The sequence below is a fragment of the Eubalaena glacialis genome, chromosome 11, assembly GCF_028564815.1.
Source record: "Eubalaena glacialis isolate mEubGla1 chromosome 11, mEubGla1.1.hap2.+ XY, whole genome shotgun sequence".
Classification (NCBI taxonomy): Eukaryota; Metazoa; Chordata; class Mammalia; order Artiodactyla; family Balaenidae; genus Eubalaena; species Eubalaena glacialis.
The window spans coordinates 47,173,664-47,201,398 of NC_083726.1; the positions used below are offsets into that span (position 1 = coordinate 47,173,664).

At 41.6% G+C, this 27,735-nt stretch overlaps 1 protein-coding gene and 1 long non-coding RNA gene across 6 annotated transcripts in view; one reads left to right on the plus strand and one right to left on the minus strand.

Moving 5' to 3' along the window:
• Positions 1 to 25,619, minus strand: part of LGR5 (leucine rich repeat containing G protein-coupled receptor 5) — a 122,092-nt gene extending 96,473 nt beyond the window's left edge. For all 5 annotated transcript variants that reach the window (XM_061206414.1, XM_061206413.1, XM_061206412.1 and 2 more), the window contains exon 1: positions 25,126 to 25,619. In XM_061206414.1, the coding sequence (XP_061062397.1) occupies positions 25,126 to 25,337 (212 nt within the window). In that variant the 5' untranslated portion in view covers positions 25,338 to 25,619. The remainder of the gene's footprint in view (positions 1 to 25,125) is intronic.
• The window catches only part of LOC133101528 (uncharacterized), a 149,864-nt gene continuing 147,096 nt past the window's right edge, over positions 24,968 to 27,735 (plus strand). Inside the window, exon 1 of the long non-coding RNA XR_009702654.1 lies at positions 24,968 to 25,127. This is a non-coding gene — a long non-coding RNA (uncharacterized LOC133101528). The remainder of the gene's footprint in view (positions 25,128 to 27,735) is intronic.

The following is a 27,735-nucleotide window of genomic DNA, read 5'->3' on the forward strand; positions in this document are numbered from 1 at the left end:
GCCTGCTTCCCAGGAAGTCTTTTCTTTTCTAACCTACACTTCTGTTTTCTGAACATAAAAGTCTCATGCCGGGCTTCCCCGGTGGCGCAGTGGTTAAGAATCCGCCTGCCAATGCAGGGGACACGGGTTCGAGCCCCGGTCCGGGAAGATCCCGCACGCCATGGAGCAACTAAGCCCATGCGCCACAACTACTGAGCCTGCGCTCTAGAGCCCACAAGCCACAACTACTGAAGCCCGTGAGCCACAACTACTGAAGCCCACGAGCCACACTACTGAAGCCCGAGCGCCACATCTACTGAAGCCCACGCCCTTAGAGCCCATGCTCTGCAACAAGAGAAGCCATTGCAATGAGAAACCCGCATACCACAATGAAGAGTAGCCCTTGCTCGCCACAACCAGAGAAAGCCCGCGCGCAGTAAAGAAGACACACTGCAGCCAAAAAAAAAAGAAACCAAAACTCATGCCAATTTTTCATGCTCAGAGAATTTCAAATTAAATATCACTACTAGAATAAATCAAAACAATTATGATATTGAATGTACTTAAACAACATACATATCCTCACGCTGTCTAGCCTGTTGAAACTCACTTTAATAGGACTTAGGACAATTTCCTGCCCGTCTACTTGAGGGCTATAATTGTAGCTTATGGGATATAATTCTGATTTTTCTTAATTTGGTTGTTCATTTTTCTGTCTCTTTTACTCCGGAGTCCTATCTCTCCTCTATTTATGTTAACCCTTCTGGACATTCATCATCTTCTTCCTAAAACATTTATTAAGAGTACTGGACGGTACATATTTCTGAATATGTCAGATGCCCCTAGCTAGACTGTAAACTTTGGTGGGTTGAGGTTGTCTTAGTCTTTTTTGTACTTCACAAGCAGTTCAAAGTTTATTCTGTGCACTGCTCCTGGTTCTGTAATAACCACTCCATGCGGGAGTATATAGATTCACCTCTCCCTTTCTCCCGTCTTCCTTTCTTCCTCTCACTCAACAAGTCCGTACTGGCACTTTCTATGTGGCAGGTACTGTGCTAGGCTCACAGGATTCTACAGTAAACAACGCAGACATAGTTCCTGTCTTTCTAGAGTCTGACATAGAGCGCAGGCTCAGTAGTTGTGGCAGGTACTGTGCTAGGCTCACAGGATTCTACAGTAAACAACGCAGACATAGTTCCTGTCTTTCTAGAGTCTGACATTGAGATATTTGTCATGGAAACAGACATTAAACTAATCATAATGCAAATAATATTTAATTACAATTGTAAATGTGAAGCAAAATAAGATATTTTGACACAAAACCATGATATGAATAATCTTTTTAAAACTAGTATTTAAGTCCGCTACATAGTAATATATTCTGGCAGAGGCTTCTATATCACTTTGGCCAAGGATTCACACATCAAGTAACCTCTGACACAGTGCTTTGTTTTTACCTATGTCAGCAAAGGCCTCCAAACACTTTTGGCTTAAAAGCCAGACAAGGCCCCAAATTTTATATGGTTACATGATATACTGGAGATTACACACATGCACACACACACACGCACGCACACACACGTGCGTGTATATTACATACACAAAATACAATTCATATATGCTAAAATGTATTCTAATAACCTACAGAGAAATAATAAGAAATGTAAGAAAGATAGTAATCTTTTCAAGTTGAGTAATCAATTAACTTGTGTTAATATTTCCTTCAGTACTATGTGAATTAGTCTTGAAGCTACTCAGCCAATTAGAGATTTGAAGAGAGAGACTTAAAAATCATCATTGTCATCATCACAGTTGACATTTATTGACTGCTTTCCATAAGTTAGGTGCTGTCCTGAGTGCTTTGTTGACTCAGTCTATTTTTATCTTCCTCTAGAGTGACTACCAGTATTGTATACAGATGTAGAAACTGAGGCTTTGAGAAAAAGTAATTTGCTCAGGCACACATCTAAGTGACAAAGCTAAGATCCTAACCGAAATTTTTTTCTCTATTTCTTTTAGTTGAAGTATAGTTGATTTACAATGGTGTGTGTGTGTGTGTGCAATATATATGTATATTCTTTTTCATATTCTTTTCCATTATAGGTTATTACAAGATATTGAATATGGTTTCCTGTGCTATACAGTAGGTCCTTGTTGTTTATCTATTTTATATATAGTAGTGTATATCTGTTAATCCCAAACTCCTAATTTATCCCTAACCTAAATGTTTTTGATATTAAAGTCTGGATAAAACTCTTGACTGAGGCTAAGAGAATATGCAGTCAGAACTACTCTAGGTTGCTGCCTAGCGCTGTGCAGCCGTGCACTGCACAATTCCTGGAGTTGTGTGATCCAGTGATTTTGATCACCTGTGGCACTGTTCAAAAAAGATGCCCAGGTTCATTTCCAGATCTACCAAATCACAGTCTCTGGGGTGGTACCAGGAATGTGGACTTAAAAAAATCTCCATGAGTGATTCTAATTTTTGCCCCAGATATGAACTATTGAACTAGAGTATAAACACATTCAAATATTTATGGAATTTTATCTCATCTGTTTTTAAGTGGCTAAATTAAGTGCACTACCACCATAATACTGTGACCGGATTTTTAATAAAATATCACCACAGTTGATGTCTTTTTAAGTACAATTTTGTTTATTTGCTGATTTTATACTAATGTGTAAATGCATAATCCTAGTCCATGACACAATTAATATTAAAAATTCAAGCCCCTTACAGCACGTTGGCCTCCACATACGACCTCAGCTACATTGGCTTAAGTTTGCCTTGAAGAGTGGTTGACAGATGAGAGAATTAAAGTTATCTGGGACATTTTAGTGAAGTGTTTTGAAGCCTTGGCTAAAGATGTTGGGTTTGAGGCACTGGACAATGTTAAGGGAAGGTGGATCTTTAAAGTAAGGAGTGGCACAGCCAAAGCTGGCAAGAGGAAGAGGATTAGCCAAAGTGCAAAGGTGAGCCGGTGGGGCAGGGGAAAGTGTGAGGAGAAAACTGCAGCGGTCCAAACAGGACTTAACATGAATGCATCATAAAAGAGAATGACTGGCATCCATAGTGCGGGACAATTACTCCTGGCCATGGAACCGGACACAGCGCTTAAGAAGGGCCTGAAGGAAGGATTTTCACACATGGAGATGGAAAAACAGCAGTCCAGCCAGAGAGAGTGGTATGAACAGAGGTACAGAGGCAGGAAAGCAAAGGAGCAAGTTAGGAAAATGGGGTCTGGTCCAATTTGCCTGGAAATAATGGGAAAGTGTGGAAAATCAAGGCCAAAAAGGTAAAATCATAGAATTATAGAGCTAAGAGGAGCTTTAGCTTTAAATTAATCTAATGTCTCAATTTGCTAATGAAGACACCAGTGACAAAGAAATATTAAATTAAATGACAACTAGAAGGAGGCCAATCTGACACCAGGGAACCCTCTCCAGCTGCTTGGTCCTGCAGGGTCCCTGCTGTTGTTGCAGCACAGCTGGGCATGATTTGAGCTGGTCGTGGAGACCTTGTGTGTGGGGCGATGGAATTGGAGCTTTCCAGTCTCTGGGTGTGGCTGGAGTTTTCTGAACAGGGAAGTTTAGGAAGATGAATTTGGCAGCAGTGCATGTGTGAGATGAGAGGAAGTAAGGAGAACAATTAAGAGGCTATCCGTGTGTGGGCCAGACATAGATAATAGGCTTTATTAGCCCCGTTTCACAGATAAGGAAACTGAGCTTTGGACTGTGGCCAAACCCAGGCCTGGCAGATTCCAAAATGTGTGTGCATTCGGAGGCTGGAACTGTGGAGGACTTACCCCGCTGAGGGAAGGAGGAGGGGATGGTTGGCAGAGTTGACTCCAGCAGACTGGTTGGGAAGATGGAGGGCTGAGAAAAGACCATTTGGATCTGGCAGTAGGAGGTCCGTGGTGGTGTCTAAGAGGGTGATTTCAGTTGAATGGTGGGGGTAGCAGGCTGATTTCAAAAGGAATGAAAGGGTGAGTGGGTGGTAATGAAATGGTGGCAGTGAATATAGCCTCCTCATTCAAGAATTCTGGCAGTGAGAGGAAGCAGAAAGAAGGGAAAATAATTTGAGGAAATAGCAGAGCAGAGGGAGGAACCCCTCATTCCACCCATAGAAAATATTTATATAACACGTATAGGTGCCAGGCACTGTGCTAGGCCGTGCGGAACATGATGATAAATAGCCTATAGAGGGAGCAATAGCGGATGCCATCATAATAACTACCTTTAAGTGGAAATCCTATGGGGTAACATGCCAGGTTACCAAATTTAATATAGTATGGAATAAGACCAACCGTTTCGATTTCAAGCTTCCAGAAGAAAATGACCTGATATTGTCTTTATCTTTGTGTCCTCCCAAAGCACCTTGCATGGCACACTCTCAATAAATGTCTGCTCAATAAATAACCCATGGGTCCCAGGAGATAAGAGGGAAATCCAAGTTGGGGGTAGCTTTGGAAAAGAGACAGGACATGTCCCTTCTGAGACATGAGGGAGAGGGAGGTGGGGTGCAGAGGACTCATAGGTCACCAGAAGCCTGGAGGTCTAGATAAAGCTAAACTGTGGATTCCAGCTGCAGTGCTCACGGCCAGAAAAGCTGCATGAGTTGAGATTACAGCCCCCAAATGAGAATTGATAAGGAGCAGTTCCTGGGGCAGATCTGTCATCATCCTGTTTTCAGCAGAGGCAACAATGGCCTCAGAAGTAGGTGGGATTGAGTTTCAAGATACAGCAGAGTTGAGAGCGCCATCCAGAAATCATTCATTCCTCTATTCTTATTTCAGAGGGTGGGAAAAGATGTGGAGAAGGAAGAAAATTAACCTTCTTTTGGAAATGGAAGTGGAGTCTAAGGCAGCTTGGAATGAAAGCCACTATGTAAGGCAGGAGGATGACTCCTGAGAAAAGAAGCTGGTGTGGAGAAAGCCCCCAGTCTTATTTCACTTCTACTTTTCCACGGGGCTGTGGACTTGCAATGCCTGTGCATGGATGGGGGCATTAATTTGCAAGTCAAGCATTCCGGGCTATACATAAAGTTAATCCAGGGTAATATTTGCACTAAAATGGACACTGGATGGATTCTCTCATTTAGCAGATGACACACAGATCAGAAAGGGTAAAGGGTAGCCCTCAGTCATATGATTAATCAATTGTAGGGCAAGATCACAACCCCAGGCCTTAAAGGGTTGGTCTCCTGTGGAGGGCCCAGTCATGTGTAGACCCAAGACTTTATTTGGCAGACATCAGTCATGATTAGAACTGTACTTTACCAAGTTTCTCTATGCTAAACGCAGTCTCTTCTTGTGACTTCTTGGGGCCACTCAGATACTTTCTGTACTCTCTCTCTCTTCAAAGGTCTTCTCACTCCCAGTTGCTGTTGCCTCACATCCAGCAAACCGGAAAATTTCCTTCCGTGAGCTTTCCCACTCCTGTGCCTCTGCTGATGGGGTTCCCACATTCTGAAGGACATGCCCCATCCATGTGGTAAAATCCTCCCCATCCTTTAAGAGCAGGGCAAACATGACCCTCTCTGGGAAGTATTTTCAACTCCGGGTGGAATGAGTGGTTTCCTTCTCTATGTTTCCATGGGACTTTATACTGACTTCTGTAATATTTATTTATAACTAACCTCACCTTGTATTTACTATCTGCCAGGCACTGTTCTAAGTGCTCTGCAAATAATAACCCTCATGAACAACCCTAGGAGAAATGTTCTGTTTCACAGATGAGGAAACTGAAGCCGCAGGAGTTGAATGATTTGCTCAAGGTCATAAGCGGCAGTGCCAGGATTCCAACAAAGAGCCCCTGACCCCAGAATGAGGCTCTTAACTACTCTACTGCTTTGGTTTACATGTCTGTCTTCCTCAAGCAAACTGTAAACTCCAGCGAGCAGAGGCTGCTCCCTAATTCATCTCTGTTTCTTAGGCTTAGTCTAGAACTGCCTGACAGTAAGTGCCCAGTAAATGTTAGATGAATAATTGAAAGAACGAATAAATGTGCACACTTAGGTCTGACTAGTTCCCCCTTGTGAACAAAAATTGGAAGAATTTACTGCAAATGAGAGAAGGACAGAGGGCAAATCTTGCCTTCTACTTCTTGGCTTCCCGAATCCAGGAGAAACATACAGGTTACCACCTGCATACAACACATATATGGTAACATTCAACATGTTACCACCTACTCTCTTCAGGTTATTATTAGGGGTGCAAATAAATGAGTTCATAATTGTGTTTCAGCAGCACTAAAAATGAATTTGTATGCCCAGTAAACTAAACGCTAGTAAAGCAGAAAGTATACTTACGAAACGAGAATACAACTATAGAGCCCCTTGCCATACAGCTCTTTGTAATATATTCCTAGGAGAGGGTTCCTAGTAATGATAGGTCAGATCTCACAGGAGGATACTGCTCCCTAGGAGTAACTGTGTGAAGACCTCCCGAAGTACAAGGTACTTACTGGTCCTTGGCATCATACTTTATGTTACAGTTGCAGAAGGCATACAGAAGAACTCAGCCAGTGCTCAGACTTAAACAGGAAAGTCTGTCTAGAATGGTCTTTCCCTCTCTTTCTTCTGGCCAACTCCAACTCGTCCTCCAAGTCTCAGATTAAATGTCACTTCCTAATGGAAATCTTCCCTGACCACCAAGACCGGCAGGTTCTCTTTTCGTGCACTCGCATTCTCCATCAGAGCTATTTCATAATCTTAATAATATACATTTAAATAAGCATTTTCTTAATGTCTGTTTCCTCTGCAAAGGCAGGGATTGTGTCCATCTTGGGCACTGCAATACTCTTATCATCTAGCACAAAATAGGCAATCGATGAATTTTGTGAATGGATGAATGAATATGGAGAACCTGAAGTTGAACACTATTAAGATCTCCTCCACAGCCATAGATTGACTTCTTGGTCCTTATAGTTGGCATCTTTTCTAGACCTTATGAGACTTAGCCACAAAGTGAAAACAGACTTATTTGCATTTTTAAACACTTCTATTACTAAGAACTTTTAAGAGTTAAAATGTTTGTTGACTGTAGTTGTCCAAACTAAGGGGAAGATATGAGAAAAAGTAAATCAAATGATTTTGAGTAATTTTAAAAACAAGGTAGAATAGCGCTCTTATTTTCTAGTTTCCTTTGGAATTACCGTATTCTGCAACAATAGTTTCTATATAACTTTGAAACTTGGTGAGCTCCAACCTCAGGGAGAGATCCTTTTAAAAGATCTACTTATTTTATAAGACACAATGAGTCTGACATGAAATGCACACTTTGGTAACTAAGAACCCTAGCAAAAGAGATTAGTAGTCAAAAAAGCAATTAAGTTTACAGTAGGGTTACAGATACCATATCTAGTACAGCAGCTTGGAAAAGGTAGTAATGCAAAGGTCATATCAACAAGAAAAAAAGGTACACTAAATAGTGGATTTTTTAAAGAAACAAAATCCTATATTCCAAAATCTTTCCTTCTCATCTAATAACTACATGTGTTTGGGTGTTTAGGAAAAAAACGGGAGAGGAGGACGTGGCATTAGTGAAGTTGGTAACTGGCACAAAAGCCGGTGAACCAGCCTGTGAAATTTAAGCATCTGGAGAGTCAGGTTCCTGACTAGCTTTTTCAGGTTGATCTCAGATCTCACTCTAGTATATCTAAGATTGTAGAATCCCAAGCTGGCTGTGCCTGTGTGCTTTAGAGAAGTAGTGCTTTAGGATTCAAAAAGACACATCCAACTACGCCAACCACTTAAGCAACTTAAATGCAGAGCTTTTGGAAAAACCAACAGTGTTTTTAGGACGAGGCAATAATCGTACCTTTTCACATGAAGGTAAAGGTCTCCCCACAAAAGGACAGGGCTATATGACAGATACCAATTATAAGTCACCCTTTGTAATTCTATTTAGTTACATAGCATTGTAGGTCCCAGGATTTACAATGGCTGTGCAGCCCAGGAAACTATCTTTAGCTGGAGCTCCTCTTCTGTGTCAGTATTCTATTTTGAACTAACAATGCTCTCAGATGAGCCGAAAAGATGTATTTAGCTCCCACCATTACAATTTCTGATCCTCTTTACTTTAGCTCTTTTGAAATAACATGAAAGCTTTGGCTTGCTAATTACTTTTATCCAGCCCATAGAAAAATTAGTTTATCTTCCTGATCAAAGCAAATTAGGCAGATCATGGCTGATTAGAATGCAACAGTAAAATCGCCATACTTTCTCTCCCATCCCCTTTCTCTCAGAAATAAGGCCTGTGTCAAATATGTAGGTATTTCCCACGGCCAGGCCGGACTCTGTTTCCAACAGGGACTGCAGCTTGGACAATGGTTCTTACACACACACTAAAGTTCTTTAGTTCAGTCATTGTGTTCGAAAAGAACTAGTCACCCCTTAGCTAGCATTTGATGAAACATCTAGATTTACATATTTCCTTAATTGCATTTTTGAATGTGAGTGAGATTTATCTGACCAGAGTTAAATGCCTTCTTTATTCCCCTACTCAAGGCAAAATTCAACTCCATGCTCTTAAAAAAAGTGAGGTGGGGCTGTGTGTGTAGGGAATCTTACTCAATTCTGATCTGAATGAATTTTAGGGTTTCAATAAAGTGGGATGAGGGAGTTATATTACCAAAGACAGGAAAGATAGACCTTTACCTCTCAAAGTGGAAATGTCAATTTCTAAAGCTTTGGCTTACTCAGCTCTTTCCAAAAGCCTATTTTGATTTTAATAATGAATGTGATTCCTTGCTGCCAAATTCCTCCAATCAGTAGCTAAAAGGCTCCCAAATTATTGTCCTTCATAATTTCTCACTAAAATTTCTATGTGACCGTAAAAACTTGAAAGTTAGGTTTTATTTCCTTTATTTACTATAAATTAACAGTAAATCTTGTATTTAGCTCCATTTAAACCTCCCTCTGCAGCTGCCCATTTGAAAATTAAAATGGTTGCCTTCTTTCACTTCAGTGGGCACAATACAAAACATCCATTGAGCTTTCTCTTTATTGCAGCTGCCAATGCCCAGCCGACTTTTAGCAAACCAACCAAGCGGAATCACAATGCAGCTGCAACATTTTATGGTATTTCTGTTGGTTCTCTTTTGAGACTGAAGGTGTTAATTAGGAATCAAAGAACACAACCCTGCCAGCTTTCTTTCACAAACCATACCCTGGTCACTGCAGTTTTCAGAAGAAAATAAATCTAATAAAGGGATAAAAATGTTGTTTGTCACACCAGTAAAGTGTACTTAAGACCCTTTGATCAAAAGCTTTTTATGTAGTCTTGTCAGATGGGCTGGAAATATTGTATTTTTCCCTTTTCTCTCTCTTCTTCATGCAGACTTCTCTGAATTTTGAATTTAAGACTGTCTGGAAGAAAAAAGGGTAAGCATGGTCGCATGGAGGATTCTTTATAGGTGTTAACTGGTCTCAGAGAGTAGAATCATTTTGCTTCTTAGAAAATTATTCATATTCAACAGTCCATCATGTTACAGCTTCACACAACACTGGGCCTCCTATTAGCGTATTTACAATATTCAGACTATAGGTTCTCATGCTTACACTTTGCATATGCATCTGCCAATACCATATTTAGTGTAATGATCACTTATTAGGTGAATCTCAGTGTTTTAGAGGATCCATTTTTTACATCACAAAATTGAGTATTTTCATAAGCATATAAACCATATATTTATACACACACATGCAAACATATATGTTAATTTATCAAATAGTTTGTCATTTTGTATAGTTTCTTGAATGCGTCTTGAGTATCATGCATTCAAATGTAACAGCGTGAAGTCATTACCTTTAATCTTCAGTCAAAGTTAAAAGCTTAAAGTAAGTTTATGAAGTTAGCACTGCTGGGAATTAGTCAAGCCTGCTAGCTTTCTCAGCACGAGGTTTTGCTGCTAGATGCACAAATCATGCCAAAATCCATTAATCCTGCTTGAGAGAGGCAGAAAGAAGGTCTGCTTGTTGATTTAATGTTAATGAAATGAATGGGCTCCTGAGGCTACCTACAGAGGCCCTCTAAACTGTAAAACAAATAAAGTCATTTTAAGTAACGCTCACTGCAGGAGGGTAAACAATGCTCCCAGAATTGCTGCACAAAATGGGTTTGACTGTGGGTGTGTGGAAACCTCCCATTTTCTACAATCCTGCCACACCTGCCCTAGGACAATACCCACACGTCAAGCTGATGGATTCATAGAATGAACGATTTAGGAGCTATCTCAGAGCATGTGCTCACCTCTCTTACTTTACAGATGTGAAATTGAGGCAGGGAGGCGCTGCATCTTATGGAGAGTCTACGGCTGATATTAGTGGGGTAGCTAGACCTAGTTCAGGGGTTCTCAAAACTTGACTGCACATTGCGTTTGCCTTGGGGAGTGAAAAATCATTCTGATGCCTAGCTTCTTCCCCCAGAGGTTCTGATTTAGTTGGTTTGGTGTGTGATCTGGGCCTGGAGATGGTTCACATTAGGTCTCAAATGGAGCTGAGATGCTGACAAGCTTGAGAACCATGGATCTAGACTTCTAATCTAGGGCACTGCTCCTTTGCATGTTTTGGTTTTCTTTGGTTTTGCTGCACCATAATAGTAATGATTTCCCAGCTCCTAGCAGTGTGCCAGTTGCCTTGTAGATAGAGTAGATACATGTATTTCAGGATTTTGAGGTTGTTTCCAAAAGGAGTTTCCATTGTGTAAATGCAGAGATGTGCCCGCGCGTGTGTGTGTGTGTGTGTGTGTGTGTAGATCTTTGAAGGACTGAACTCTATCCTTTGGGTGAGCCAACCCCACAGCAGAGACAGTAGCCAGGGTCTGTGCCACACTTGACAGCTTGTCCTCTAGCCTCACTCTTCTTTTGATCCTTCAGTTCACCTCACCTTTGAGTCTCTCGACACTTCTGAAATCCCTTCCTTATGTGTCACAGTCTCCTCGGGATAGTCACTTTCCTCTTACTCCCCTTCCACCTAAAGAACTTTGCTTTGCCTGAGAGACAGACCCTTCTGACTCTTCATTTGAAGTTGTTCAACTTTTGCTGCCTTCGATCCCCCTTGGTTTAGTGATTATTTAGACTGCTTTCTAAAGCCAGGCTGATAGATCCCTTTTCTCCAGTCTGTGCTGCTGGATAACACATAATGTCTGTCTGAAAGTTTCTTTAATTCTGGCCTTAGGGTTGCAAAATAGATCAGCTTCCTACTTTAGTAATTCAGTAGGCACTTGAGAATTCCAGAATCATCTTTTCACATTTAGTAAGAGAGAAAAGTGTTCCTATGGGGGAGATTTCCCTTGTCCTTTTCAGACCTGCTCTCTTGATTTTGTTGGTCATGGGTAAAGCAGCTTGCTTCTTCTGCAGAGGGGTGCCGAGAATCTGTAGAGATGGTGACACGGGCTGATCCAGCAGAGTTAAAAGACTGTCCGGTCCAATAACCACCCACCCATCTCCCCTCTCTGCTGGGGATCCACTGGACCTAATTCCAGAGGCCTCCTGCTTAAATATAAGCCGAGTGGTACTCTGACCTCCTATTTAACTTTGAATCCCTCCCCCACTCCCAGATTCAAGTCACTGGTATCTATGATTCCTCAGGAAATAATTTTAGCCTCATTGTCATCACTGACTGCAAACATCCTTCCTGTAATTGCATAGAACCAACTGCTTATTTACTGAAAACAGCTACTGAAATTCCTCATGAAAGTTCAACTCTTTTGAATGTATTTTCAGATAGACATAGCCTATTCCTTAAATCAGTTTTTTTCCTTAGAGTATAATTATTTTTTCAGTGGTTAATATTAAAAAAACACCACATTTTAATTTTGTTGAAATTTTGTTTCTTTCCCTGAGTGCATCTTTGGCTCTGAGGAAAGGTTGGGTTCCCTATCTCCCTCTTAGTCCCCCTAAATCCATCATTTCTCGGCTGCTGCTATAGCAAGTCAACTGCTGAGACGGAAGCTTCTAAGAGCCCAAGAAGTTACCAAACTGAATTTTCGCCACATACTCAGGAAGAATTGTGGGGATGGGTAAGATGAAAAATGAGAGGATAAAAACAATTCAAGCCCAGGACCACAAATGGTGGGCCATTCATGAAATCATGTCTGAGGAGTGTACCCCTAGCATTGGGCCACCAGCCCACAATCTGTGACAAAGCCTTCACTCAGTGTCAGCCACCCTGGAGACGTGTGCAGCGTCTACACAACGCTATACACACACGTGAGAATGTGGTACTTCATTCAATACACAGAATCTTTTATCTGTTTGGTACTGAGGATCAGAGACGAAGGCTAATTTTTTTTTTACTTGAACAGGTACTGGGTGATGGCTTACTCACTTCAAACTTCCCTTTCTTCCTTCCCCTACTCTTGTACCTAGTAGGCATCTTGTTCTCCCCTCATTTTTAACATTAAAAAATCTTGTTTAATGAAAATTGCATTTACACTTGTAAAATTTTAGGGCAATTGATTTAACTGTTTTGGGGGGATAACAACAGGAGGCAACACTGTGTATTTGAAAAACATGGGTTTAGTGTTATAGCAACTGTAACACCATGGCCGACAAAACCAATAACATTTAACATTTCATGCATGCTCCACATATGAGGTACTATGCAAAGTTCTTTACATACGTTATCTTACCGATCTTCACAACAATCCAGTGAGGTAAATGTCATTATTATTGCCATTTTACTGATGAGAAAACTGAGATGCGGAGTAACTTGCTAAGATTATTCAAGACAGGGCTGTGAGCTTTGTCAAAAGATGTTCTCATTTCTAAAGTAGGGGTACTCATAACTATTTTATGAGACTCAAATGAGAAATTAGGGGTAAAAGTGTTAAAAAGCACTTTTTGATTTTTTTTTTTTTCTGTTTTGGGAGTTTACAAACAATGCAGTCTGCCAAGTTCAGAGGGAAGGGCCTCTTGGTCATCACATTATAAGATTATACCGGAGATTCTATCAGCTTATCTCACTCTCTGTTATACATTTGGTGGCACCTTGTATCTTAGGCGTGGATGATGTGCGAGTCTTACGTAGAGTTTAGGGGAACAGGGAGTGTCCCCTAGAGAGGGAAAATGGTGTTGGCTGTCCCTTAAGTGCACCCCGGCCATAACAGCTTTTGAAGTTGCCCAGGCACAGGCGTGCAGGGGTAAAGGGTGTTTGAAGATGTAGGTGTTAAAGTTATTCAGATATAGTATTGCCTATAGAGCACAAGATGACTGCTAGTGAAAAGATGGTTTGTCATTCACAGTTGCCAAGAGCAGGGGGGCACATCCAGCCATGCAGGACCACTTGGTGGGTAGAAGAAGGAGAGGGAAGAAAGCAGGGGCAAGAGCCTTTACTGTGGTTTCCATGGGAAGGAATGGGCGGGACAAGCAGACTTAGAATTGGCTAGTTTGAATAATGTCATCAGGCTTGGGGTGTAGGTGTTGCCCTGAGTTATCTGGTACCTGGCCCTGGGGTGATTAGGGCAGGAAATATTGACCTAGCGTGTAAGAGTCTTGCAAGAGCCTGATAAAGAAGGAGGTTGGGGGTGTGGGCTTTGGGTTGCTTGGTTTGCACTTGAAAGGTGCACTTGCAGGGGGAGTCACTGCTATCTCCAGGGATAGCCCTGGGCGAGGCAGTCCCTCCTGGGTAAGCAAGGCCCCAAGATAGCAAAGCATCATAAAGTACAGAAAATGAAAACCATGATTGATACCTAGGGATTCTGTGTTCTAATCCAGTGAGACTCCTTTCTTCTTTGGTCCAAGAAAATCTACAATTCAAGGGGAGTTTACAAACAACGCAGTCTGCCAAGTTCAGAGGGAAGGGCCTCTTGGTCACCACATTATAAGATTATACCGGAGAGTCTATCAGCTTATCTCACTCTCTGTTATACATTCTATCAGCTTATCTCACTCTCTGTTATACACTCTCTGTTATACATCACTCTCTGATCATACATATACATGGTGATCACAGGTGGTGAGTGCTGGGACAGTCTGGGCTCAGGACGATGTGGGAGCATCAGACAGGTTTCGAAAATGGTGTGTCACAGAAAGCTTTCTGGAGGAGGTGATGTTTGAACTGAGTATGGAAAGACTCACAGAAGTTGGAAAGATGAAAAAGAAGAAAGGCATTCCAAGCAGAGACCAACACATGTGAACACCTGGGGAGGCCTGAGACATGGAAACTGCAGGATGTGGTTTGATATGGCTGGAGAGGAGAGAACGTGGGGGGTTGGGGAGGAGGGATTGGCAACAGGGTTTGCGAGTGAGGGATGAGGCAAGACAAGTTGATTTTGTGGGTTAAACTAAGGAGTTAAACTCTACCGTGAAAGCCACAGGAAACCACTGAAGGACTGAATGTACGAGAGACGTGAGCAGAATTTCATCTTGGACAAACTCGTGGGGTGGCAGGGAGTGTGTGTGTCTTGGGGGTCTATGCAAACCAATATAGGAGACTGCCACAGTTATCCAGGCAAAAAGGGAGGAGAGCCAGAATTAATGCAATTTCAGTGCTAGGGGCGAAAGGGAACAGACACAAGAGACAAGAAGGCTACCTGAATTTGGTCAAATTAAAGTCCCAAGTGAAATTTAAATTACAGTAAAGACATGTTTAAAGACTATGAACTGAAATTTGGGAAGTTAACTATTTATTCCTCAAACTAAAACTGATTGCTTCTTTCTGCCTTACAGATTTTTTAGGTGATACAGAGACACTTTATCTGTATCTACAGTGGGCCAAAATCTTACCAGGTTGAGATTCAGGCACATACCTAGATATGAACATATAATATGCATAAGCAACAGGATACTTGGTAACATCTAGAAAAGTAACTGGGAGTTTTAGAATTCACTTGAGTATCTGGCACTGGAGCAAAAAGATGGAAAGAAGGAGCATTTAACCGGGGTTTTTGGGAGACTTGGGTTCCAATTCCATCCTTGCCAGTTATGTGATTTTTGGGTATGTTGTTTACCTCTTACAAGCATGAATTTCATCATCTGTGAAAATGAAGGTGTTGGATTAGGTCATCTCCAAGGTCTTTTCTATTCTAAAGCCTGTGGGTAGACATAGCTTTTGACTCATCAAAAACCTCTGCAACCCATCTAAGTGATTTTAATTCCGCTTATTTGCGCAATTAGGGTAATGCTCTAGCAATCATGATTAAATTTCAGTTTTGCACTGTGTAATGTGACCTCAGGTATACAGCTTAGTCATTCTGGTAATTTGTGGATAAAAGATTATCCTTTTAGTTCTTTACAGTAGAGCTTACTCTAAATGTAGTTAGCTATTAGTGCGAGCTCTGAATTGGTTTTACTGTAATTAACATAAATCTACCAAAATTAGCCTTTCTCTTCCCATTATACAATTAACTATGTTCTGAGGAGTTTCTACAGCTAAGGCAAAGAGGGCTTCAAATTACTCTGTAATAGTCATTCAGGACCAGACCATATCCACCTATCACTTCTCACGATTACAAGACCCTGGGGCAGTGGACTTTATGCTCAAGCCAGCAGCTGTAAGATGGAAGGTGGATCCTTGCTCTCAGTTAATCATGCTGCTAAAACTTCTGAGATCTTCAAATGTGATAGGCTTACACCCTGGGAGAATCTGGTTTAACTAGGATTTCCTTTTGCTACCCGAGCTTGAAGACTCAATGAAAAAAGATCTTGAACTTCCTCCTGTACTCCGCTGCACTGAGCCCCGGAGAATAACAGCTGCTGGGGGATGGGGGCTTCAGTGAGTTCAGGTCTCCCACCACAGGGATGGTGGCTTCCCCACGTTAAAATCAAAGACCCCGATTTCAGTGCGTTTAAGAGTTGCTAACTTTAATCCCCAAGACTCTTCTTTCTAAACTTCCCTTCTTCTTGTAGATTGAAGCCCTGGGGGGTAGAGTGTCTGAGATAAGGAAAATGCATTCTTCCGGTCCTCCTCTGATACTATTTGGAAGACAGGGATGGAGAAGGATAAGGAGAGACACAGGAGAAATGTACCAACCGGGGCTGAATGCCTTGCGGAGGTCTCACCGTCTCTCTGTTCTGCCTGTGCTATTTCTTAGGTGGCAGATTTCCACACACCCTTTCCATCTCTCTTGCCATATTTTCCTAGGCTTTACTCTATTGGGCAGACAACACTACTAATTATAGAGTACAACTATGGCTAAATGCAAGCAGGTCTGCTAAGGGTCCCTTCAGGACAAGAAGTATGAAGAGAAAATAAAGAGGAAGATTTCTTATTTCAGTCTTTACTAGAAGACTCCAAACTCATTCTGTAGATTCATTCAACGAACATTGTGAAATAAATGTTTACTGTGAACATCTTAATATATACACATAATAGATGATTAAGCAATGTAGCTCCTTCCATGGAAATTTTTATAATCAAATAATCTTCACCGTATATGTATACAAAAAGTAAAAGGTTATTTTTGTGCTGATAGATTTAAAGACCAATTGATTATGTAACACAGTTCCTTCAAATAAGTGCCTCACAAGAAAATTTATAACCTAAAAACTTCCAGCGCCATGTGGTATTTTGTGTGTCGAACCAATAAGCTCATTAAAATAACATTGGGTAAACCCAAACACAATACAATGAAAGTTCTAACACAGCCCACATTAACCAACCAACTTTAAAATAATATCTTTGTTACGTGCTAAGGTTAAAAATTCAGCAAATTCTTTATATTTTTTCCACTTGAGATCATGTGTGGTTTTCTACTTTCCCGAGAAGTACACTTCTGTGGCTTTTTTGATCAAAGGAAGGTTATTTTTGCAAAGAGACATCTTTTGCAGAGGTCCCTGTTCTACTTAATCAAGGTTTCAAGAAGAAAAAGGAGCACAAGAGTGTTTACTAGTTTTTTAGCGAAACATAAAAATTCTTAGATTCTCTTCTTCGTGTGGACTTTGGAAAGGAAGGCGTGCATGTAAGGTTAGTCATCATTGTGTGTGTGTGTGTGTGTGAGAGAGAGAGAGAGAGAGAGACAGACAGACAGAGAGACAGACAGACACAGAGAGAGAGAGGCAGAAAAGGGGGTGGAAGGAGGAAATAAAGGAATTTGGCTGCAAAATTGAGTAACAGTTTGAAACACTTGGCTTCCAGTTGTGAAAGATGAGCAACACTGGGGAAAAGGCTGGGCTAACAAGGGACCACTTGTGGAAAGCTTAATCTCAGCTGGCAGGCTGACGAGGAAGGTCAGCTCGGTGCACGCGTTCCCAGCTGGAGTTGGGCTCCCATTGCCAGAACAATTGTCTTCTGCATTTCAGCTTCTGAAGCTAACTGAAGGTGCCTTCACAGCCAGCTCCTCGGTGTCTCCCCTTAAAAGGGTTGGCTCTCCGCTGCCATGCCATGTCAATGTTATGTATCATTTCCACCGAGCAAGCGGCACAAAGGAAACTGTTTCTTATCAGTGTGTTGCTGTGTGTGTGTTAGTGTGTGCATGAGATGGCTTTCTTTCCCCTTGACCATCACAGTCTTTGTTGGAAGATGAAATCAAACTTCTGAAGCCAAGAAGGGCAAAATGAACATGGAAAAAATGTGCATATGTTAAAAATGAGACACTTGAAAATTAGGGATTGCTGAATAATTTTTTTACATATATATTCCTTTTCATATTCTTTTCCATTATGGTTTATTACAAGATACTGAATATAATTCCCTGTGTTATACAGTAGGACCTTGTTGTTTATCTATTTTATATATAGTATTGAATAGTTTGTATCTGCTATAATTTTAAATTATTAATGTTCACAGAAAACTACAGTTGAGTGTACTGTTGTAAGAGCTTTTAGAGATTATATCCCAATGTAACCTAAATTTTCTAAACATCAGTTCTTCCTTGAGGAAGTGCTCTTTACATTGAATATGCTTCATAATTAATTGGTCAGCTATTGGTTTTTCATGTCGACTTTGTAATACAATAAATGATTAACACATAGGTTTACAGCAGCAAATGAACTGAAGGACTGAAGAAACTAAATGGATAGTTCAGGAAAAGTTCTTCTTTGTTTGAAGGAAGGGACTTTTCTCTGACTTATCCAGATTTCTTATTTACACAGAAGTCTGTATCACTGGCTTAATTGTTAAACCGTGCAGAGCTTACAGAGTGATCGATAAGTAGATAAAACTTTGAAATAATTCTCCATTCTGAATCAAATAAATGATGTGTCAATTCATCTTATCTCATCAGTTTTAAAGGTAAATACAAACTTAAATAAAATTAGCCTATTAAGAAAGTTCATGTCTCTTTGAATTGACAAATAGTTCCAAAGAATTCAGCTACTTTATTTGACACATAGATCTGGTCATAGAAAAAAAAAGAAGTTTCATTTTTAACTTGGAAGTTATTAGTCAGCTGATCACTCTTTATAATACTTGGGCACTACCACAATTTATCTTCGACTTGGAAACAAGAGAAATAGTTTTTGTGGTAGTAAGAAAATGGATATATGAAAAGGTATCTACTAATCTTGAAAGATTGGCCCTAAGCTATATAATATTATTCTCATTTTACTGAAAACTAAGAACTGCATTTCCCAGGATTCCTTGAAGAAATATTTGTGGTATTAGGGCTTCATAAACTGTGTTCCTAAGAAGAAGTATTTCAGCACCAATTACAATTACTATGAGGCATAGCTAAACATTAGAAGGCTTGTTTTCTTGTGTTTCTGGTAAACTGACCCTGAAGATAATTTCAAAGAGGCCCCCCCAAACGTTTTGAGCAATGGAAATAGCCTTGCAATAAGCTAACGGGCCCCCCAAGATAGGGATGATAATAGTACCTGTGTCAAAAGGTTGTTGTGGGATGTGGGATTGAGTAAAGTAGTAGCATAATGCCTGGCACTCAGGAAGAACAGTATAAACGTCAGCTGTTATAATTAGTGTCATTACAATAATAAAGTAATTTAGACATGTAAATTCTGGTGTGTTTGTTAAACAACTCATGGCATCATTTAAGCAAAATACAATTTAATTGTATTTCCAAAGGGGCTGAGCCATAATTGTGGGATACCAGTAGCCTTGTGTTGTTCTCTTACTTGCAGACAAGTAGTTCTCATCTGTCTTTCTCTGGGCTCTTTTAGCCACTGGGATTTCAGCAGCTGGTTCAGCCAATTCTATTCAATTCAACGTTACAAGTATTTACTGAACATCTCTTAAGTGCCAGGCACTGGTGTGGGCACTTGGGAAATAAAGTAGAAAATTTCCTAGCCTGGCGGAGCTCACAGTCTAGTGAGGAAGATAAACCCTGAAGGAAAGACAGCCCATCATTACCTCCTGGAGAATTATTCCATCTGATTTTAAGGAAGATGGTTTCATGGACAATGGTTGGTTCTTTTGCATACTTTTAAAGTGAATTCCAGCTTTTCCAATCCCAGATTTAAACATTGAGAATGAGGGTATGAGGAAGGACTCCTGCTTACGAAGCATTTTAAAAATAGCTAACCCAATGTGTGGTTAATGGATGTTAACTAGACTTATCGTGGCTATCATTTTCGATACAAATATTGTATCTTTATGTGTACACCTGACACTAACGTTATACATCAATTATATCTCAATTAAAATTAAATATTTTTTAATTAAAAAAAGGGAAAAAAAAGTTAACCTACTAATTTGAACACCTTGCTAACCGTCTTTTAGCATTACTACTAGATAACATTATTCCATATTGTGAAATCAAATGATCAACGTTCTTCTACCTACCACTTTCAAATAAGGCATTTCCACTGGGCTCAATCAGTGTAAAAAAAAAAAAAAATTAACTTGAAAAGGTGGGAGAAAACGCCAGAGATTTCAAGAATGAGCCTGCTTCCTACCATGTCACCTATGGAGAACCAAATTAATTTTGAATTATGAAAATTTTTATAAAAAATTCCACCACACAGCCTATGCAATGTCTCCTTTTCCCATAGCTAAGGAGTTCCATGGGTGAAACTGAGCATGTAGTTGGCGTCTATAATGACTGAATAAAACTGTATATCGAAGCTGACAGATCTGGGAATAAAAGAGTTGTAGTAGGCTGGAACTCATGGGTAGTTTAACAAATGAAACCCTAAGATACATCAAAAATAGCAATAGGACTAAATTATCAGCTTGGTAAGTAATATATCAGTGGTGGCTCTAATGCCAGTCTGATTCATTTTTCTACTACAAAATGAGACTGTATAAAGGAAAACACTGCACCAGGAGTGAGGAGGTTGAATCTCATAGGAAGGAATTTGCCTTCTCATGAAGAATTCAATTTACCAGAAATATCCACTTGTGGGTGTTTACAAGGAAATGTGCCATTTAGCATTATTCTAAATTTATATAAATAACTGAACAAAACCAAAAGAATTACTTCACAAAATTGCTCAATGCAGCACTCACTACTGTTTTTCATTTCTATATTATGGCATATGATTTGGTTTAATTGGAAACATACTTAAATTTATAGCTAAAATGACTTAAATGTATACATTCAATAGAAGAAATATAAAAAATGCTTTATTAAGGTAAGTAGATATTAGGTATCAGTTGTAAAACTATAAATATTCCGCAATGTCTTTAATTTTTTGATAGTTAATTGTTTACTTGGTTATTATGTCTATGCTTTTGACAGTTACATGTTTTGGAAATTAAAAACAAACAGTTCAGTTAAAAACTTGACTTTGAGAAATTATACACTAGTTTTGTGTTTCTGAACTTTTTAAAGCACATCCAAATGGAAATGGTTTCATTATTAAAATATAATTTTATTTAATTACAAAGGTTTTTTTTTATTCCAATCTTCTAACTCATTTGTGACTGCCACCTTTCGCTGCAGATCAGAACTCCGCCTTTACTTCGAAGAAAATGTGTAAAGGGAAAAAAGATCGAAGATCTGATTGAGGATCATGCTTACTATATGTAAAAATTCATTATTGTCACAAAAACTCTGCCATGCACATGTTGAACATATTCAGTAAAATATTTATTCTAAATCTACACCACAAAATTGTCTGAATCAGAGCCACTACTTAAAAAAGAAATCACTCAGACTAACTCAGTCAATTAGTTTCAATAATTGCCCCATAACAAAAACACTACTAAGAAAACCCGGGCATCCTGAAGAAAAAGAAAGAACTTCATTAAAACGCAGAAAAGTCACTGATATCATTATATTTTTAACGAATTTTGCAAGTAGGTTGTAGAGCAAACTATGAATTTTGCAACTAACCTAAATTTTAAGACTGCTGTAACAATTAAGGCTTTTGTAACCATCTCTATAGTACAAAATTTTCCTTCATTTAAAATAGTTTTCTTTGCTTGAAGGGAAGTAGAAATATATTAAATAATTTTCAAGGAAGATTCTGAAAAGTTTCTTTAATTTTGAAACCGTATCTTAAATGCTTAGAACACATGTATGACACCAGGGCATCCTTAATTAGTTATAATTGAGATTTTTGATTGGTTTTTTAAATTAAAACTAGTTTTACCAGTTATGTGTAAAATTAAATTTTGTTACAAAGTTACATACGAAAAAGTAACCAAACTACATAAAATTAAAAAAAAAAATCTTTCTCTTGGTTCCTTTAGTTTATGTGACATAAATTTGCCTGTGGATGAAATGTTCATGTCTTTAAGCAATAGCAGGGAAAAACTCAGTTTTCGTTTAAAAATAAAATGGCTGTTCTAGATCAATAAAGAAAAGTATATTTACTATATTAAGATGTTCATTAGGATTTAATTTTCTATTTGGATGCCACACTAACTGGATGAAAGATACATCAAAGTAGTATAGGGAGCTTACTTTTAAGACCCTATTAGCAAAAATGTCCACATTTGATGCATTAAAATAACTTACCTATAATAAGATTAGATGCTAGCACTACTTTATTTCTGACAGATCACTACTGCTAGGTTGAGATGTACTAAACGTTGGAAATAACTATTGTCTGCTTTTATGTCTTAACCTTGGTGTGTTCCTTGTTTTCTGCTGAGTGAGCTTTATCAGCCCCTGTTGTAAAATCAGAGCCCATAATCACTGGCAGAGAGAAACAGAGAGACAGAGAGACAGAGAGACAGAGAGAGAGAGGGAGAGGGAGAGAGAGAGAGAGAGAGAGAGAGAGAGAGAGAGAGGAAGATTAAGATTGAAAATTTCCAGTGTTTATACCATGCATGTTCAGTGGTCCAATTACAGATCCACTGGAGAATGCAGTTCAGTAAGAAAAGAGAGTTAATATTAATGTTTGGACTGGCTTAAGACTTAGCTTTTCTGGGGAAGAAAGATTCTAAAGCTGTACATAAACAGCTCTAACCTTCTATGAAGAGACTGAAGAAACTTTCTTTACATACGAGTTGGACTAGCCAGTTATCAGATTGTGGCAAATCTATTTGCCAAACGTGTACAGCTGGAACTTGCCACCATCAATCTGAAGAAAATGAAATGCTTGTTCTTTTCTGGGGAGAGGAGGAAGATTAAGAGATAACATTTTCACTCAAAGAGATGGTGGTAACTTATTACAAACAATAAAAGATAGTAGTCTGGTCTTTCACCCACATCAGTCTTTGCACACTGCAACTTTCTCATCAAAGCTTAATTACCACTGGGCCCCAGTGGAGCGGGGCTGTAACTTCGTGTTCCCATTTAAGAGCAAAAAGAAGCTATCTCTTAAAATAATACAACCAGTAAAACACATGCGTATTTATTCGAATATGAGTAAATAAAGATTTCTCTTTCAGGTTGTGAGTGCACAAGTGAAGGAGAAATGGTCACTTAATTCTAGGTGTAACCAAAAGAGGGCACCATCTACCCTTAATGTCGGCACAGAGTTCCTGAGGTTGTCAAAACAAACCCCCCAACCTCAAACCCTTCAACCCACCAAGGCAGGGCATCCGATGGCCTCTGGCATTTTGTACTCTATAAGGAGACCAATTCTGAAATTGCCCATCACGAAGAACATCAGTTTGGTTATTTACTTCAGGACTGATTTCTACATTTAGCACTCATATTCCCTGAAATGTTAACCATTAGATGCAAGTATTTGACATTTCACTGTGACGCTTTTCACAGACACTCTGAGTTTAATATTTTATAGGACAATGAGAAAATTTCCCCTTAGGCCAGGACACAGGCTGTCATCAAGTAGCACGAGAAAAAGCTGACAATTAACTTCCTAATGGTATCTTAACTCCAAGGGGTTATCCATAATGATAGACAGGGAACAGTGGCAGTCAGATCTCCCCAGCACATGGAGGATGCAGTTAACTGCATTTGAGGTATGTGGGAAATGATTTGAAGCAGTATTTTATGCCAACTTCAAGTAACAGAAGCCTAACAAATGAGTGAGAGAAAAAAAGTCGTGACATTTATTTTCTGTATCCTTAAACAAGTTTTCTAACAAGTGTATTACTTAAATAGGTAAATGTTTGGGAGGATTGCACAACTCCCTTGTATATGGCCAGTTTCTTCAGGGTGATGGGGAAGAATAGTTCTAGGCTCTTAAGTGCAACTGCCAACCACTCTCAGAAATTCACTATACAGGAGAATACGTGATTCTTGAAACACTGAGTTTAGCAGTTAAACCCAGAGACTGGAGATGAATAGTACAGACAGTTTCGTAGTACAGATAGTTGTTTAGGAGGAGGAAATGTGACTTCTTAGAGAATGATCACTTAGGGGAGCAGATTTCCAACACTGTAAAAATATCACTACACCATGCAATTAAGTGCCACTGAAGGGAAACCTGGTGGGGAAATAAATTAATTTTATAAACTTTTCAGATAGGGAAAGCAGCCAAAATAGTTTTATGGTAGGTGAGGAAGGGACTGCCATCTACTAACACTAAAATCTAGCAGGATAATCCCTCCCTTTCAACGCAAAATCAAAGCAAGTAAAAAAGAATTTTTTTTCTTCCTCACTCTGTCTCTAGAAAAAGAATCACTATCTAGTGTAAAGCGTTGTGCAAGCCTCTTCATGTTTCTTCCCTCCAGAAAACAACTAAACAGAGGAAGGACCGAGTTCACAAACATCCCAACTCGCTCCTGCCAAGGTACATCAGAGAAGCCGAAACTGGGATTGCCAGGGTTTGGGGTGGGCTCACCGCAGTGCCTCGAGTTCAAACCTAAACATGTAACCTTGTGGCCACGAGTGCCCCTTTTCCCGAGTGGTCCCGACCCCTGGTCTCTCTGCGCGAAGGAAGCGAGCCCCAAATTCTCCCCAGGGCGATGGAGAGTTGTCGACTTGGTTCCCAAGAATCGGGTTCCTCCTGGGTCACCTCTCCACCCAACCACCTGTTACCCTCCGGGCCTGGATTTTCCAGAGACAAGATTATGAAATGAGCCGCTGCCTCGTCTCCGCAGTTGGGGTTTGGAGTCTGTGGTCGGGGGATGACGGGCTGCGAGGATCCCCGAGGGATGACAGAGAGCTTCAGGTCTCCACTTGGGTGTCTGCGCCGCTGTTTACCCGCCCCGCCGCCTTCAGCCCACTTCCCTTTCCTCCCCCGGAGGAGGAGATGGTTAAAGATTACACCGTGGCCGCGGGCACTTCAAAGGCCGGCTCGGGCAGCCAAAGGTAAAGATAACATTCTGGCAGCTCTTATCGGGCTTGTGGTTGCCACATTATAATCACTTCATTTAAAAAAAAAAAGGGGGGGGGTGGGAGAGAAAGAAAAAGAAAGAAAAGAAAAGAAAAGAAAAAGGTTACATCACGCGACTGTGCAAGGGATGCAGAGTAAATTCCTTTGGAGCTGGACGAGTTGGAGTTCTCCTTTGGGGAAATTTTTACAGCCCATCTCTTCGTGGAACGCGACAGGACAAGGAGGGGAGGTTGGGGCAGGGACCAACTGGGCAGCCTGCCCTTGGGTTCCAGGCTCAGGGGCACAAATGTCCACACTGCAGGCAAATGCCTCCAGTCGGAGGAATTCGCGCGGCGACCTGCCTAGAGCTGGACCGCAAAGCTGCAGCGCACCAGCGCTTTCCCGGGTTGCACTTGAAGGCGCTTCTCTGCGGGCCCAGAAAGTGCGGGCGTGCTACCCCGAGACACGTGCACTTCCCAGGGGCCCAAACACGCCTGGCCAAGACGCCCTTTGCAAACTCGCCCGCCCCCTCCAGAGCAGGCGGGAGCCGAGGAGCCCCCAGCCTGGCCTAGGGCCCGCCTCCTTTCCTCCCTCTGCCCCCTTTCCGGAGCGGAGTAAAGGCGCACTTACAGGTAGGAGGTGAAGACACTGAGGTTGGAGGGCAGCTCCGAAAGCCCCAGGTCGGAGCAGTCCACCCTGAGCAGCATCCTGCCGTCCGGCTCGCACTGACAGTGCGCGGGGCACCCCCGCAGCAGCGCGCCCGGCCTCGGCGAGCCGCTCCCGGCCGCCAGCTGGAGCAGGACGGGCAAGGCCAGGAGCAAGCCGGCCGAGGAGGTGTCCATGGTGCCCGGGCAGGGGGCCGCGAGCGGGGCGCGGCGGGAGGGCAGCGTCGGGCTTGCGGCGGAAGGTGGCGCGCCAGGCGCAGCTCGGCGGGCTTCTGCGGCTCCGCGGGCGCCTACAGCACGGGGCGCCGCGCTCCTGGCCCCCGGCGGGGGCGCCGAGGAGAAGAGCTGCGGGGCCCGGCCGTGCCCCTGCCGCCACGCGGGCCTCGGGAGCAGCCCTGGCTGCAGCCGCTGCGGGGGCCGTGCGCGCTGCTGCTGCAGGCGGCCTGCTCGGTGTGGAGCAGCATCTCCGCTCGCACGCTCGTTTTTTAAAGCGCTCCGGCCCGAATCGCGCGCCCAGTGACGTCAGCGCAGCCCGGCTTCCCAGGCACCCCCCGCCTGGCCCCACTTTCCCTCCTCCGACCCCCTCCCTCCTTTCCCGACTCCGCGGCTTAGAGGCGGCTGGCGGCGCGAGGTGCAGGCGAGTTCTCAGCGCTCGGGCTTTGCCTCAGGGGCGCGGATTCCGGCGCTCAGCACCGCAGGAGGGGCAGAGGACCCCCATCCCCACCCCCACTCCCTCCCGCGTCCTGGCAACCCAGGTCAGAGAGCCGAAAGGGACCTGCTTCAGACGGACGCAGACAGACGCGCAGGGGCCGAGGGATGCGGCACGCTTCCTCTAAGAACACTTCAAATAATGGAGGGACTACATGGAGTGCTTAGAAAAAAAAAAAAAGACTACAATTCAATCCAGAAAAACAGTTACACTAACAGGGTAAGGAGCCAGGCGTCCCCAGGCGAAGGATGGGTGGCCTTTTTGATCCTTACCTCAAGCCGCCCTGTCTGGCTCGCTTTTACCCTAAAATCGAAACGCTGGGCTAATCGCTAAGTAAATACAGCTCGTGAGCAAGCACTCCAATTCTGTCTAATCCACGGGGTAAGAAGTAGAAGTGACTGTTTTTTTAAAGTGATTTAGGATCCTCTGGAAGTCAGTCACCTTTAGTAAAGCAATGCGGGACAGACAGATAGATGGGTGTTTGCTTTTGTTCGGCGGCCTTTTCATCCTAAGTGTCCCAGGGTTTTCTAAGTGCGTGCAGTCCCACCCAGGTGTGAGAACCATTGCCCGTGCAAAATGCGTGTTCTCACACTCTTCAAAAGTGTCCTGCAGGGAACCCGCAGGAGAAAGGAGGAAAAGGACTCAGGGCTTTCTTGGAGAAAAGGCCTCGGTGAGGAGCAAGTCGACGTCTGCAGACCTGAGTGAGTGGCTGAAAGAAGTTAAGGCCCAAGCCTGCCACTTCAACTCACAAAAATGTACAGTTTTCACTCCAGGCACAATGTCTCCTTGCTTCATGAAGGTGGAGAACCCTTATGGCTTTTAAGGCCTCTCAATCTTCTTCCATCCTGCTGAGTTTCCCATATAAATTTCTGAATTTTACAGTTGGGAAGATTTTTTTCTTTGTGTGTATTTACTCTCCTTCATTTAAGAAGTGATCCCCAAAGCTGGCTAACCACCTGTGGAACTTTAGAAAATATATAGATTCCTGGACCTAAGTCGGTATTCTGAACATGTTCCTTTTTATGGATAATCCCATCATTAGCAAGCTTGTGATTCTTTGGACTGGATGGAAGGAGAAAGTGGCTAAGCTTTATATACTCCATTCTCTTCATTTTGCAAATAAAGATCCTGCAGCCCAGAGATTTTGGAAAATTTGACAGTGGCTGCTGAAAACTGTGAGTTAACCCTGATTTCTGGATATCAGTGCAGTGCCTAATTCTGTCCTGGTCCTTCACTTGTCCCTTTAAACATCACATCCATTACCATCCCTTTGCTTATTCTCATGTTATTCTTGCTTCTCCCAGCCATTCCTTCCACATTTATAGAATGCCTACTGATTACCTATTTTCCTTCCCTTTTTTAAAAAACCTATCCCCAGATTACTTATTTTGTAAGTAAGCAGTTCAAGACTTACTCTTTCTGTAAAACCTCCTGTAACTGTAGTCTAATTAATCAGCAGGCAACAAATCTTTGTAGAATAGCTACAATCGTGATACAGCAGTGACCTAGGGAGGCAAGTTACCTCTCTTCATGGAGCTTGCAATCTAAGAGGAGCACAGACTCTGCACAGGAATCCCAGGAATCTCACTGAAAGTGTATGTTATAAATACCACATAATTGAGCACTGAAGTTTTCTTGAATGCTGATGTGTTTTGTTTTCCCAACTTTATTGTGATAGCTTTGGAGACAGGGAGTAGGCCACTTGTCTTTACCTGTAGGACTCATACAATGGACTCATGGTAGTGGAAACTTAACAAATATTTATTGACTGACTGATTTATCAACACAGGCATCCAAATATGGTTGTGTCCATCATCTTACTGAGGGCTTTTGTCAACAGTTTCTATGATTTCAGGGTTCCAAAAA